The sequence below is a fragment of the Canis lupus genome, chromosome 20 (genome assembly GCF_011100685.1).
Source record: "Canis lupus familiaris isolate Mischka breed German Shepherd chromosome 20, alternate assembly UU_Cfam_GSD_1.0, whole genome shotgun sequence".
Lineage (NCBI taxonomy): Eukaryota > Metazoa > Chordata > Mammalia > Carnivora > Canidae > Canis > Canis lupus.
The window spans coordinates 864,150-878,880 of record NC_049241.1 but is presented as its reverse complement, the minus strand read 5'-3'; the positions used below and the strand labels follow the sequence as shown (position 1 = coordinate 878,880).

The following is a 14,731-nucleotide window of genomic DNA, read 5'->3' as shown; positions in this document are numbered from 1 at the left end:
TTGCTGGATCATAACCTATGCATATATTTAGTATTTGAGGATAGTGTCAGTTTTCCAAGTGGTGCACCTGCATTGTTATTTAAAATTTCCCACTTTAAACAACCAATACTTACTCTTCAAAAGCAGCATTTACTGTTTTATTTGATCATTTATTTGATGCAATGTTTATTGTATTCCACTCCTTTTGCATGTCTTCATTTTGCTTCTGGCTAGAATTCATTTTTCAGTATTTCGGGTTCTTTTAGAGAGTATCTGTGGATCTTAAATGTTTGACTTCTTGCATGTCTGAAAATGTCTTCATTTTGTCCTCAACGAAAGATAGATTTATAATAGCTAAGCTTGGTATACAGTGGTAAGTTCCAGGCAATTTCAATTGAGGACTTTGAAGATATTGCTCTATTACCGTGTTGATCTTTTGAAAGTCTCTGTCAATCTCAGCATCATTATTTCTTCAGTTTGGAGAGCACTTCTACTATTTCATAGAAAATTTCCTTCCTTCCATTCTCTCTACTCTCTAGAGTTCCTCTATAATGGTTTTTGCACTTTTTCCATTTATCTTCTATGTCCTTTAACTTTTGTTCCATGTTATTACTTTGTATTCTTATTACATGTTCTGGGATAATTCCTCAGGTAGGTTTTTCTGCATTACTGATTTGACCTTCAACTGTATTCATTCCATTTTCCATCCACCTATGAGCTTTGTTTTTTTCTAATTTATCAATAACATTTATATTTTTTTTTACAAAGGCAATATCTTTGTAAAATTTCTCTGGAGTCATTACCTATACTTATTCAAATTTCCTGTCCTGCTTTCTCTATTCAATCTGATTCCTCAGATATATTTTTCATTGATTCTATTTGGTAACTCTCTTTCATAGTGTTATTATTTAGAGGACATGGTGAAAAGACTTTCTCATAACTCATGTTCAAATTCTCAAATCATCTCACAAATTTGCAATCAGATCCAAGCAGTTAGCAGCGCTGGTGCTAAAATGGAGATCGACCAGAGGTGTTCACTTTAGCTGTGTCTGGGAAGAATAGGGGCAGCCTTCAAGTCCTACGTACCTCTTCTCTTCCACCAGCCTTTCTCTTCTGCTCCCCAGGCACCCCTTCTCACTGCTTTAAAAGGGTAATTCATTGACTTTTTTTTAACAGGTTGGTTGAGGGGGCTCCAATAGGGAATTAGTTGATGGGTCCTTGGGAGTCAAAGCTAGGTTGACTTGTTCTCCCTGGGGAGAGAAAGGAGAAAGCCAGAAAGTGTGAAAATTCCTCCAAAGTACAAAGGATTGAGCCAAGAAAATAATATCAGTTGACTGTTCCAATATGCAGAAAGTGTCTGAAAAGGAAAGCCAAGCCTAGGTAAAGAATCAGCTTTGACACAGATAAGTGTGGGAGGCAGGTAAGGAAGTCTGCCCCAGGTGTTCCTATGGATGGTATTGAGTGTTCATGGCTGTCCTTGCTGGGCCACTGGGGGACTAAGTGTGGCTGGGTTGTGCTGGCCCAGAGATGAGGTGGATGAAAACTTCTAGCTCTAGCTCCACTCCTGCAGGACAAATCCTAGAATCACATTCATTAGACTCCCGAGTCTTCCTCTTTCTGCTTTTCCTAAGAACCAGGCTTTATGTCTTTTGTTTCCCAGTGACTGGAATAAATACAGGATAATCCCAAATTCACACACTTTGTAAATGGAGAAAAGTCAAGATCTTCCTCCAAGCCCAGCTTTGATATTTTTGCAACTTAGAATTTCAGTCTCGTGTGTGTTATAAACATCTTCTCTGCCAGACCTAAGAAATGCACCCACACTCCCTGGCTGGTTGAGTTTTTTTCCCTGAGTCTATAGATATCTTTCATCACAACTTGACAAAAGAGAGGTGCTTGGAGACCTGTTTTATAGGTTTTCTATTCTATGGGTTTGCCACCCATTACTATCACCTGTCAGATTCATAAAGCAGTAGAATGTACGTATTCCTGTTGGTTGATTTTATTTAGACACTAATCCTTATAGCCATTAAAAAAGGAAGAAAGGCAAAGGCAGGGAGGAGCACACTCAGACCTCCTCTTGGAAAATTCTCACACATGACAGTTTGAGGACAAGAAGCACAAATAATACTGCAAGATAAATAAACAGGGAAATAAAACCACCAGGATTCTAGTAATCATCAGTTACTGGTCTCCCAAATTAGATAGTGGAACTTGTAGAAACCAGTCACATCTTCAATAACTATTACTCTGCATCTTTAAACCAGCAGACACCTTTACAGTTGAGGAATAAAAGATTCTTGTAGGTGAAATAAAAGATTCCTGCAAGTGAATAGGAGTCAAATTGGAGAGTGCTGGCTCCAGTTTTATGAGGTCATTATGTAACTCCTGGAAGAAGGAGGGAAAGAGCTGAGGCTCAGAGATGGAGCAGTGAGTGATTCCCCTGTAGCCCCCTCTCCCAGGGGACACAGCCTGCTCAATCACCTCCTGGTCACGTCCCCGAGACAGCTATTCCAGTGAAATGGCGTGGCTACACTTAGATATTTCACAGCTGGGAAGCAGCCAAGGCAACAGTAGAAAGGATGTGGCCTCAAACATATCGTCAGCCTCTTTCACTCTTTTCACTTTCTACAAGCAATGAGCATCTCTTCAGTTTCTATGTATTGAAAGGACATATACCTAATACTGTAAGAGTCGGGCCTTGAAAGAGAAGGAGGGGCTGAGACAAAAGAGATGATTCTGTGCAACCAACACCCCAAAGCCCCCCACCCCACAGCTACCCAGCGTTGAACTTCTTGCTGTGTTTCACCTCATTCCTACTACTCATGAGAGTCAAGCCATGCAGAGCATGCTCTCAGCGCTGATGACACAATGGTGAAAACACAGCAGCTCCCCATCCTCGCGGAGCTTCCAGTCTTGGTGGCAGAGGGCGCCAGGCATTCATCAGAAACTCACACAAAGAGAGCATTGCAAACGACGGTGAGTGCAAGGGCTCTGAGACCGTGGCTAGTAGGGGCGTGTGGCCTGAGCTGCGGCAAAGGAGAAGAAGGGCCCTGAGCCCCGGGCCTGGCTCCCAGAGGGCGCCATGCTTCGCGGCCCAGCCCTCGGGGAGGGGGTCCACCGGTGCTGGTGGCTTGTCCCATGCCGTCCCCAGCAGGCACCCCGGCGCCTCGCTCGCTCGCTTACCCATCTCTCTCCGGCGTCTCTCCCCTCCTCCACGCCACTCTCCCTACCTCCATTCTGCATCGCGGCCACTTACTCAGAAATGGGCTCCAGCGAGTCACAACTTCTCTCGGCCTCAGTTTCCTTGCCTGTAAAATGGGAATGATCAAAGCAGCTTGCGGAACCAGAGGGCCGTTGTGGGGTTTCCCGGAGCCGACACGTTGCAGAGCAGCCCGCGCACTGGGCTCCCCACTCCCGCCCTCAGCCATCTTCTTCCCGACCGGTCCCCAGAACGGGGGTTCCCGCTCCTGAAGAGGACAGTGTGTATCTCCTCTTTCAATCAGCGGGACTGCACCAGGCATCTGTGCCGCAGCCTCTGCAGGTCGCACTGCACGCTCCTATCCCTTCCGCTCAGCGGACCCGTCAGGACCCCCGAGTTGACCTGAGGGGCGGAATCGTGTGGTCAGGACGGGGGACGCTGTCCGGACCGGGCCCGCTCTCCGCGCGCAGGTGCTTGGGGCCGGCCGCGGGGGATGCACCTGCGCCCAGCAGCCGGCGGGGAACCGGCCGGGGCCGCTCGCTTCCCGGGAGGCCCGCTGCCACCTGGCGGCCGGCCTGGGCGGTGCGCGCGGGGACCTGCCGCAGGGGGCGGCCGCAGGGCGGCGGGGACCAGCCCCGAGCAGCGCAGTCCCGGCCCGAGCGGACGTCAGGGCGCTGAGTTCGCCTGAGAGTCCGCTACGATCGTAGGCCTGGGTCCAGCCCTACGCAGCCAGAGAGACGACCGGGGGCTTGCGGCGGAGGGCTAACCCCGCCCCTTTGCTCCAGGCGTCCCGGGGCTGCGGAGCCCGAGGCGGACTGCAGGCCTCCGAGGCGGCGGGCACCGAGGCCCGGAGCGGAACACAACCGCAGCAGCCGCGCGACAGGGAGGCTAGCACGGCGCTTGCTGCTGCCGTCCCGCTTGCTCCAGCTGACAAAGGTTCTGCATCGCAGACTGCAAACCTTCCTGCTCGAATTGTCCAGTACATCCCAAGGGCCGTGCAGGGCTGGCGTTTCCCACCTTGGCTCTAGGTCGACAGCTCTTTGAATGCGGACTGGCAGGAGGGGCCCCCAGCCTCGCAGGAGTCTGAGGTTGGCACGGTGGGGACAGCCCCACCCGCCAGACTCTGCCCTTCTCTCCTAGACAGTTACCCTTTGTGGCCATTGATGCCCTTTCCCTGGTGGTGGGGAGACCAGAGGGATCCAGGGAGGGCACGCGGGCCTCTGTGAGAGCGGCTGTTTCCAATAAAAGAGCAGCTCTGAATTCCAAACACCTTTTCCCAACAGGCTGATGGCTCTTGCACAAATATGTCACTCACCATCTCTTCCATAGTTCTGTATATTCAGGACTCTTTGGAGCGTTAGGCATTTACAAGCCAAAGAAAGCGAGGGCCCATCTATATATTTTTCCGAAGAGGAGGAAGAAGAAGAAGAAGAAGAAGAAGAAGAAGAAGAAGAAGAAGAAGAAGAAGAAGAAGAAGAAGAAGAAGAAGAAGAAGAAGAAGAAGAAGAAGAAGAAGAAGAAGAAGAAGAAGAAGAAGAAGAAGAAGAAGAAGAAGAAGAAGAAGAAGAAAGAAGAAGAAGGAGAAGAAGGAGAAGGAGAAGGAGAAGGAGAAGGAGAAGGAGAAGAAGAAGAAGAAGAAGAAGAGCAGTGCCGACTTGCCTTACATTTATTTAACTTAGGGAAACTCAAAAGATAATAAGGCAAATCTGTTCCCAGGTGACTTAAGGGCTCTATTCATAGACAGGGGAGCAGCTGCATAATTTTAAGTTTCCGCCTGAGCAGACACTTCCATTACCCTCAGAACCTCCATGGCTGTCTCCTGGAAAGATCAGCTCCATCCAGGAGGGTAGGGGGGACAAGGGCGGCAAGCTCTTTCTTCCCTTGAGAGCCTCAGTCTGGCCCTCTGCTGCCTCCATGCGTTGAGGCGGAGGGCGAGTCTCCCCTTTCAACCCTTTGCTCGGGTGATGAATTGAATTCTACTCTGGTGGTGTGGTTCAGCTCAGGGGAGCCACTCTGGATCTGTCCAAGAGCTTTTCTATATATGGGCTCTAGGGAAATAAACAGCACTGTCTCAACTACACAGAACACCTAGAATTCTGATCTGGGCAATGGTCCATTCATGGCCAGGACACGGTAGAAAAGAAAAGAGATCCCACATAGAAAAAGAGGTACATTTTTGTTATCTTTTCAAAACTGATTTTCTTTCCCCGTGATAGATTGGTTACAAAGACAGCCCTTTCCGCCCCTCCATTTACCACCTACCCCACCCCGCCCACCGGCCCTGTGCCCTCAATGATGTGTCTGTGCAGCGACTCCCATCAGGACAACCAATGTATTTCCTGCCCCTTGAATATGAGCTGACCCTTTGATCAACAGAATGTGGCAGAGGACAAAATGTTTTGGTTCTGAGCCTAGGTCTCAGAAGGCCTTGCATGCTTCTTCCTCTCTTGGGTCTCTGAGCTCATTAGCATCTAGTCTGAAGGGTATGTCTACCTTCAACTACACACACACACACACACACACACACACAATCCTGGGCTACACTCTTCATGCGCCAACTGAGGTCATTTGACCATGCCTGAACCAGTCTATACAGCTAGGAGCATGGCAGAGAGTGGTTGGCTTTGACTTGGCTTAGGTATGAAATTCTGAAACAAACTAGAGCAAGGGGGAAGGTATCCCTCAGTTATCCAAAACCATCATGGCCCATATGTGGTATAGTAGCAATTATATCCCAAACACTTGGAAATGACAGCATATAGAAGAGATGGGACAAGTGCTTAGGAGCCAACCACATGTCCAAAGCTTATTTATATAAGCAAATGGATTGAATAATTGACAAATTCATCATTATATTGCAGATTTTTAAAAAAGATTTTATTTATTTATTCATGAGATATATATATATATATATATAGAGAGAGAGAGGCAGAGACACAGGCAGAGGGAGAAGCAGGCTCCATGCAGGGACCCCGATGCGGGACTCAATCCCGGGACTCCAGGATCATGCCTTGAGCCAAAGGCAGACGCTCAACCACTGAGCCACCCAGGTGTCCCTATATTGAAAATTTTTAATATACTTCTCTTATAATTTGACATAGTAAAAAATCAAGAAATAAGTAAAGATGCTATGATGTGAATTACACAATCACAAGCTCCTATTTTGTCTACAACATCCTGAAAATGCCCATTCTTTTCAAATAGTCAAGGAGCTTTGGCAAACATTGCTGTCTAACTATGAAGAGAATCTTAACAAATTACGAAAAAGTAGAAATCAGAGAAGCCATATTTTTGGACCATAATATAATAAAACTGGAAATTTGTTACAAAGGGCAGGTTTAATAGTGACACATATCCATTTGGAAATGTTAAAACATGCCTCCTGAAAAATGCATGAAAGAGAAAATTAAAACAAAAGTTACAAATCACTCAGAAACAAATTACAGTGAGAATGAGCAGAGTGAAACCTATGGAATGTTGCCAAGGCAGCACATAGAGGAAAATTCATAGTTTTAAACTATATTCATCAGTTGCAAGAGAAGAAAAAGGAACTGCTGCTAGAGATGAAGGAGGGGCAGTTTTACTCTCTACTCTCCCTGAAAAATTCACCAGAAGAACAAAACAAAATTCGATGTTAATTCTGGACATAGTGCTACAGAGGTAAATGACAAGAATGAAAGTCTCAGTTCTTCCCCTTACATCTGTGGCTTTGGGAACATTGTTTTCTTCTGCACCCTTGGTTTTCTCATCTGTGAGATGGAGTCAATAATGTCTCCTTTAGAGGGCTGTTGGGAGGAATCAGTGATGAATTTCTTTTTTTTTTTTTTAGATTTTATTTAGTTATTCATGAGAGACACAGAGAGAGGCAGAGACACAGGCAGAGGGAGAAGCAGGCTCCCTGCAGGAGCCTGATGCAGGACTCGATCCCAGGACCCCAGGATCATGGCCTGAGCCAAAGGCAGATGCTCAACCAATGAGGCACCCAGGCATCCCTCAGTGATGAAATTTTAATCACATACCTACCGAGTGCTTGCCCTATGCCACATGCTATTCTAAACACTTTACATGTACTGGCTTGTTTAAAATCTGCAGCAACACTTTAAGGTTAGAGCTGTTATTAATCTCCTATGAGTGGTGCCTCAGCCAACTGACTAGTAGGTATGGGAACTGGGATCCAAAGCCACGTTATTTTTTTAGAGCTTAACTAAAGCATGAATTTCCCTGAAAACAGTGCCATGGCTCTGAAAGCTCCATCCAATGAAGCCTTGATGGATCAACTAGATGTAAGGGCGTTAGCAGGATACAGAGTAAAACAAGCAGTACTGGGGAAGTGAGGGAGCAGGAAAAGAAATGAATTACACTTGCCCTTAAGGGCCCAGCTCCTGGCCAAAGAGATCACCAGGGGCTGAGGGTGGGAGAAGCAGCAAAGGTAACTGGGCATGGCACACACACAAAGGCTCCTATTATGGAGGCCTGGCTGTGAAGCCCTTGAATTTTGGAAACAAAGGTTAGATGCATCATTGGGGCCAAGGAGATAACAGATGTGGCACAAATTGTTGGGGATGGTATTGAGGACAATAAACCCAAATTGGAGCTGTGAGCAGCCCTTTCCCGGCTTCTTCCTATGGAGAGTATTTTTCAGCAGAAAAACAATTCTATAGAAAGAGAAGTAATACTTAGAAAGGCACCTGCAAGGTCCTCTGAGTAAATGGATAACATTGGACTTGGATTGCCCTTGGCCTACCTGGGAAAAGGATCTCAGGCCTCTCCTCTCTCAGTACTGTCTCCTTGGGAATTATAGAAGTAAGATAAATATGAAGTGTCCAATGTATGTCTGTTTTCTTTGTTGTTTCCCCATGATCTATGGGTCCACACCTGGCCTGGGAGAGCTGCAAGTTAGCACCAGGCCTTGCACTTACAGGGCTGGAATAACATCTTTAAAAATGGTGAGAAATCAAGGTGGCAGCTTTCGTGCAATGTTGCCTGTGTGCATTTGGTCTCTCACCCGCAGCAGCAGCTGTACATGTCCTGCACAGTAAGGGGGCATAAGCTGTGTACCTGGGTAGCTGTTGGGATCCCCAATAAAATGCAGAGGTGGTGCATGTTGCATAACATGTTCTGAGTCCAACTGTAAAGCTCTCTAAACACAGTATTAGACTAACACTGGTTGTGACTTGTTAATTTGATCACCACTCTGAACCCTTGACAACCACCGAGGCACCATCAATGCATAAATGCTACCAAAAAGAGATGAGGAAAAAAGCATGGGAGCAAATCGTAGATGAAAAGCGCACATCACAGATGAATCATGCAACAGGACAGAATTCACATGAGTCGTCCATGATTTCAAAGTAGTCAGAGAAAACATGATTTTTTTAAAAGACAAGGAAAGAAAGCTCAAGAAAAAGGCACAAAATTTCAAAGAAGAGATAATAAGCCCAAAGAAGGTGATAAGATTATTAAAAGAAAGCTGGCAGGGCCCAGAAAATAAATTAAAAATAAAAATGAAGGTAACATAGAGCACAAAAAACACATTAAAAGCAGAAGATATATTCTATATACACATAGTTGTTTATAAAATAACACATACGGGGGACCCCTGAGGGGCTCAGCAGTTGAGTGTCTGCCTTTGGCTCAGGTCGTGATCCCAGGGTCCTGGGATCAAGTCCCGTGTCGGGCTCCCTGCATGGAGCCTGCTTCTCCCTCTGCTTGTGTCTCTGCCTCTCTCTGTGTGTCTCTCATGAATGAATAAAGTCTTTAAAAAAAAAGTAACACATACAGAATAAACATGACTGAAAACAGTTTGGTAAATGGTAAATAAGCTACAAGAAACACAAACTAATAGAAATTAATGAAAAACAATAAAGTTATAACAATAATTATAGAGATAAATGTGAAAGCAAAGGAAACCAAACATAATTCTCTGAATAAAGAAAGTCAAAAAAAAAAAAAAAAAACAAAACAAAAAAAAAGAAAGTCAATGAATAAAATGGAAACGATATCTAAAGATGTAATAAAAGAAAATACCCAGATTTGCAGCTCAAAAGAACACAGCAAGACATAGCTGGATAATATTTCCTTTTCTTCTTCTTCTTCTTTTTTTTTTTAAGATTTTATTTATTTCTTCATGATAGACATAGAGAGGGAGGCAGAGACACAGGCAGAGGGAGAAGTAGGCTCCCTGTGGGAGACCGATGTGGGACTTGATCCCGACACTCCAGGATTTCGACCTGAGCTGAAGGTAGACTCTCAACCGCCAAGTCACCCAGGTGTTTCCCCCTCCCCCTTTTTAAGATAAGTTTCTGTACAGAAAAAAACTAGTAGTCTTCAAGACATGCACACAAATTCACCGATATAGTTCTCTTAAAGAGATGGTGCTAAATTCCCTTCCCATGAGCATGGGCTGGATTTAGCGACTCCTTTCTAGAAAATAGAATATGGCAGCCATGATGGAATGTCACTTCTGAGGTTAGGTTATAAAAAGATGTGGCTTCAAGCTTGGGTGCATGTGTACCCTTTTTCTTTGTCTTTAAATTACTCATTCTAAGGAAGTCACCTCCCATTAGACATTCAAGAAACCTCTAGAGAGGCCCTTGCGGTGAGGAAATGAATCTTGACAACAACCGCATGAGTGAATAAGCAGATTCTTCAGCTGCAGCCAATAGATGGATTGCAACTTCACAGACACCCTGACCCAGAATCATCCAGCTGATTGGTTCCCAGATTTCTGACCCACAGAAACTGTGAGGTAATAAGTATATGTTGCTTTCATTTGCTCAGTTTTGGGGGTTGTTTGTTCTGAAGAAATAAGAACCAATACATTATACAAGGAGGAAACCGCTGTTCTCAGAATTTTCTGCAACCATATTTCATTCCTGAAGATAGCAAAAATCTACAAAGTTTAGGGGGGAGGAAAGCTCAAGACTTTTAGAGCTAGCTGAATTGTTCATGGATGTAGGTAACAGGCAGACATTCTCTAGCATGTAAACACTCAGGACAGACAGCAACCACGATCCTTTTTTTGGAAAAAAAGAATTACTTGGAATAATTCAAAACCAACAATGAAGAAGTGATTACAATTCTAAAATTCAGGAATACAAAAATAAAAATAAAAATAAGAAAATAAAATTCAGGAATACAGAAAAGAAGGCAAGAAGATCAATAATTAACATCAAATCCACTTAAATAAAAAAGATTGAGTTGTGAGAGGTAGAGCTACCACATAGAATAAAAATGTCATAAAGCCCAACAACATAAAAATAATATCATTCATAGATTTCATGGGCAAGAAGGCAGAGAGGTAGCAGAGAATGTAAGTGCTTCCATTTCTTCATTTTTCGTACCAGTCAGTAAAAACATACAGTTGAAAGTAGGAACTTGTTAGAAATTAATGACCTGTATGTTTATGATCATTCTTCTTTAAAGGGATCTTTGAGAAACTAATGCCTTCTCTGAAAAAAAAAAAAATTCTGGTAATATCTGAAAAAATAATTCCTAAAAAAAATTTAGCTTTTTAAAAAATTCTTGTTTACATTTTACCTTAAAATTAGCATAACAATCATTTAAAAATTATCTCTATATATACTTCTACGTGTTTAAGTGTTTACAGAGATATCTGGAATGATGGTCATGACACACTACAAATAATTTTTTTTACTCTACTTTGGTATGATTCTTATCATTTATTTTTGTTTTATTCTTTTTACTTTTATGTGTTGCTTGAATTTTTTGTGGGGGAAAAGCATATATTATTTTAACAAAGTTAAAATTAAAAAAAGAAATAAGGGAGAAATAAAGGAATTAAATGTATAAGTTAAGGAATAGGAAAAAATGAAAAATGAACTCCTATAAAACAGAAGTAAAAGCAGGGAATTAATGAATTAAGAAACAAAAAAGTGAATTTAATTTATAAAATTTAAAACTTTCTTTTTTTTAATATTTATTTATTTATTTTTATTTGTGATAGAGAGAGAGAGAGAAAGAGGCGGAGACACAGGAGGAGGGAGAAGCAGGCTCCATGCCGGGAGCCTGTGGTAGGACTCGATCCCGGGACCCCAGGATCGCGCCACAGGCCAAAGGCAGGCGCCAAACCGCTGAGCCACCCAGGGATCCCAACTTTCTTTTTTTTTTTTTAAATAGAAACCATAAATACCAAATTCCTATTTATTTAATCCATAAGTCTGAGATTTCTTTCCTATTTTAAGAAATAATCTTCTAAAAAATAATTTATATGTTATACTTTTCCAATATTTGAACTTAATTGTATTTAAAAGTTTATATTCATTGCTTCACTTCATTATTTACTCCAAGTTTTTGCTATAGGCTTTATCTTGAATGTGTAAGACCATTCACCATGCATAGAAGTCCCTGTATTCCTCTGGTAATTCAGCCAGTGTTTTTAAAGCTCTGTCCAAAATTTGTGCAGCTCTTGATGCTGCTGTAGGATCTTTGTTTCCATAGGTATCTGTTTTATCATAGCATTCAGATGGAAGGTGCTTCCAAAAGACATTCACTCTCACTCCAAACTTCAGAAATTACGTTATGGAACCATAAAGCAGGAATGAATAATACATCTCTAGCTTTAAGGGAACATTCATACCTTCTATCCTTGGAAAACAGTGGATATTTAGCTAAGTTTGGGTTATCTATATCCAGGACTTCTGATTTAGTACCTGATAAATATAAAGACTGGGCATCTCAAGGACTGAATAGTACAACACGCTTTTTTCCTGTCACTTGTATTAAGAAGCTATCCATTACATCATGGTGGGTCCAAAGCTGTAATCCTGGCAAGCTAATTCGAAAAACACTGGAAAAAAATTGCTCCTCTCTGAAAAATTTTGGAAACTTGATATCTCCTTCCATTAAAGGAAACTGCTTTCTGATATCTGCAACATCATTTCTAGGGTTTTCTCCAAGTGACCGTTAAGTAGTACTTCTCATTCTTTGAAATAAAGAATTCTTCATGCTTTTCTTCAGCTGCCCTCTGAACCAACTTATCAAAAGGTAAAGTTCTGCAGGAAGAGCTGCTGCATAAACTGATCCTGCAAAAACGCCCTCAAGCTGGGGTACTGGGAGATGCTGCCAGGCGATGGTTTCTCACCAATTTAAAAGTTTCTTTGAAAAAGATAAGTAAAATAGACAACATTACAGCAAAATTAAGAGGTAGAGAGAAGGCACTAATAATTTACATTAAATAGGAAGAAGAAAGAGATATCCCTCTTGGTGTTTTGTTTCTTCCTCATTTTTTCTTGTTGACCTCAAAAATAAAACTGCTAGTTATTTTATCAGCAAAAATGGGCTTACTTGGGAATAGCAGAGAATTACAGTTTGGGATAATCAAGCTATAGACAAAACCATTGGCAAGTCCCTAGAACAAGTGAGGCTAATGGCTCTTCACTGGCTGAGCTATGACAGCTTCTCACTGTCTGGCTGCTGTTAGGGCAGGAGGAAAACCTGTCTTTCTTCTGCTGGGATATTAAAGTAGTGGCTAAAGCAGTAATGGACTTGCATGATACCTGGTTGGGTCTGCAATGGAATACCAGTGGTTGGGCACTGGAGCTCCCCTACTGGCCTCCTCACTCCATTGTAGTGAGGCTTCCCTTGATGAATTTCCATACTCCACACTTTAATCTTTGCTCAGGCTGACAGGGCAGCCAGCTGTTTCCTGCCTGAAATCATTCTTTGTTTTCCTTTTCTTCCCGGATCTCGGAACAGTAAGGCAACTGGGTCTTAGCCATCTGGTCCCTGCTCACTTCATCAGCATGAATTTTCACCTTAGCTCTGCCCACGTATGGATCCTCCAGCATTTCCCCCAAAAGCCTGGGCTGTGCCTGCTTCCGTGTGTCAGTTGGCCTGCCTCCCCCTGTCTGGATCCTCTTCCAACTCATTGTCTGGGCAACCTACTCTTCAGTTCACCAGATTCAGCTAAAGTATATTCCTCTCTTTAGAATGACTTCCCCATGTGTGCCCCTCATTTCTAACACCTCTCTCTGAAATGTTCTGAGGACAGACATTGCCATCCACTTCCTCATTCCCTAACACAGAGAAGAGCCCTAAATATTCAGTAGATGCTTGTGGAGCAAAGGAGTGAAATAGCTACACAGCTCCTGGGCAGGAGGCATGGCAGCCCCTGAATGGGGTGGTCTATGCCCCATCTCCCCGATTTAGGGCTCTCTGGATGAATAGGGAGGGAAGGAAAGGTATTTGCGGCCCAGTCTGTCACATGGGGACAAGAGGGGAAACAAATGATGGTCATATATGCACTGGCAATTTGTGACATGCTTGATTCATTCATTCATTCATTCATTCATTCACTCATGTGTGCCTACTGCAAGCAAAGTGCAGCAATGGGCTCTGGGGATAGAGCCATGAGCTAGAGTACTGAGGTCCTTTCCTTATGGAGCTTACATGCTGGTGGTGGCGACAGGGGAGGGGGCACAGGCAACAAAGGAGTACTGTTTCCTGGTTGTAACTATGGAATATAATCACAAATAATAACAAATATGTAATGAAGGAACTGGAAATATGTACAGTGTGATGGAGCATACAGGAGGCTACTTCACTGTCAATGGACACTAAATGTTCTGTATGAGGCTACCATTTAAGCCAAGGCTGTTGACAAGAGGGAACTAGATTGGCTGAGAGAGGAGAACACACTAGGCTGAGGAGGCAGAAAATGCAAAGACCCTAAGGCAGAAATGGATTTGACTTACCTGAGGCCCAGGGAGAAAGCCAGTGTGGCCAAAGCACCGTGAGCCAAGGCAGTGTTGGGCGATGACACCTGACAGGGACCAGGAAAGCCTGCTGGGATTCATTCATTGGGGTTTCATTCATTCATTGCAGTGCAGGGGGCTGTAGGCCACAGTGACCAAGTTCAGCCCTGAGATCTTCCACCCACTCAAATGATAAATACTGGATTCCTGTTCTGGTACAGAGGTGCCTCCAGAATTCTGCATAGTAGGGACTATGGGGTACCAAGCTAGGAAACTTCCCTTAAAACTGTGTTGTGGGGCACCTGGATGGTTCAGTTGGTTGAGCATCCAACTCTTGATTTTGGCTCAGTCATGATCTCAGAGTCGTGGGACTGAGCCCTGCATCGGGCCTCAAGCTCAGTGCAGAGTCTGCCCGAGATTCTCTCCCTCTGCCCCTCCCTACCCCTGCTTGTGCTCTAAATAAATAAAATCTTTTTAAAAAACTGTGTTGCAATACGAACATGGTATTTTTATTTAGTTGTGAAATATAAAGTTAAAAAAAAATAACCATCTTGGCCAACAGACACACGAAAAGATGTTCAGCGGGACGCCTGGGTGGTTCAGTTGTTGAGGCGTGATCCTGGGGTCCTGGGATCAAGTCCCACATTGGGCTCTCCACAGGGAGCCTGCTTCTCCTGCCTGTGTCTCTGCCTCTGTGTCTCTCATGAATAAATGAATAAAATCTTAAAAAAAAAAGATGCTCATCATCACTTTTCATGAGGGAAACACAAATCAAAACCACAATGAGCTATCACCTCACACCTGTCCAAAGGGCTAAAATCAACAACACAGAAAC

The 14,731-nt window shown here is 43.6% G+C and overlaps 1 protein-coding gene, 1 long non-coding RNA gene and 1 pseudogene across 2 annotated transcripts in view; 1 reads left to right on the top strand and 2 right to left on the bottom strand.

The window, feature by feature from the left end:
• Positions 1–3,727, bottom strand: LOC119864564. The gene is made up of 2 exons (XR_005374383.1): positions 3,239–3,727; positions 1–1,229 (listed from the first exon to the last, which is right to left on the bottom strand). It is a non-coding gene; the product is annotated as an uncharacterized LOC119864564 (long non-coding RNA).
• Positions 3,728–7,392: 3,665 nt separating this feature from the next.
• The window catches only part of TXNRD3 (thioredoxin reductase 3), a 61,561-nt gene continuing 54,222 nt past the window's right edge, over positions 7,393–14,731 (top strand). Inside the window, exon 1 of the mRNA NM_001122778.1 lies at positions 7,393–7,464. Coding sequence (NP_001116250.1) covers positions 7,393–7,464 — 72 coding nt within the window. The remainder of the gene's footprint in view (positions 7,465–14,731) is intronic.
• LOC102151359 lies at positions 11,482–14,002 on the bottom strand (annotated as a pseudogene).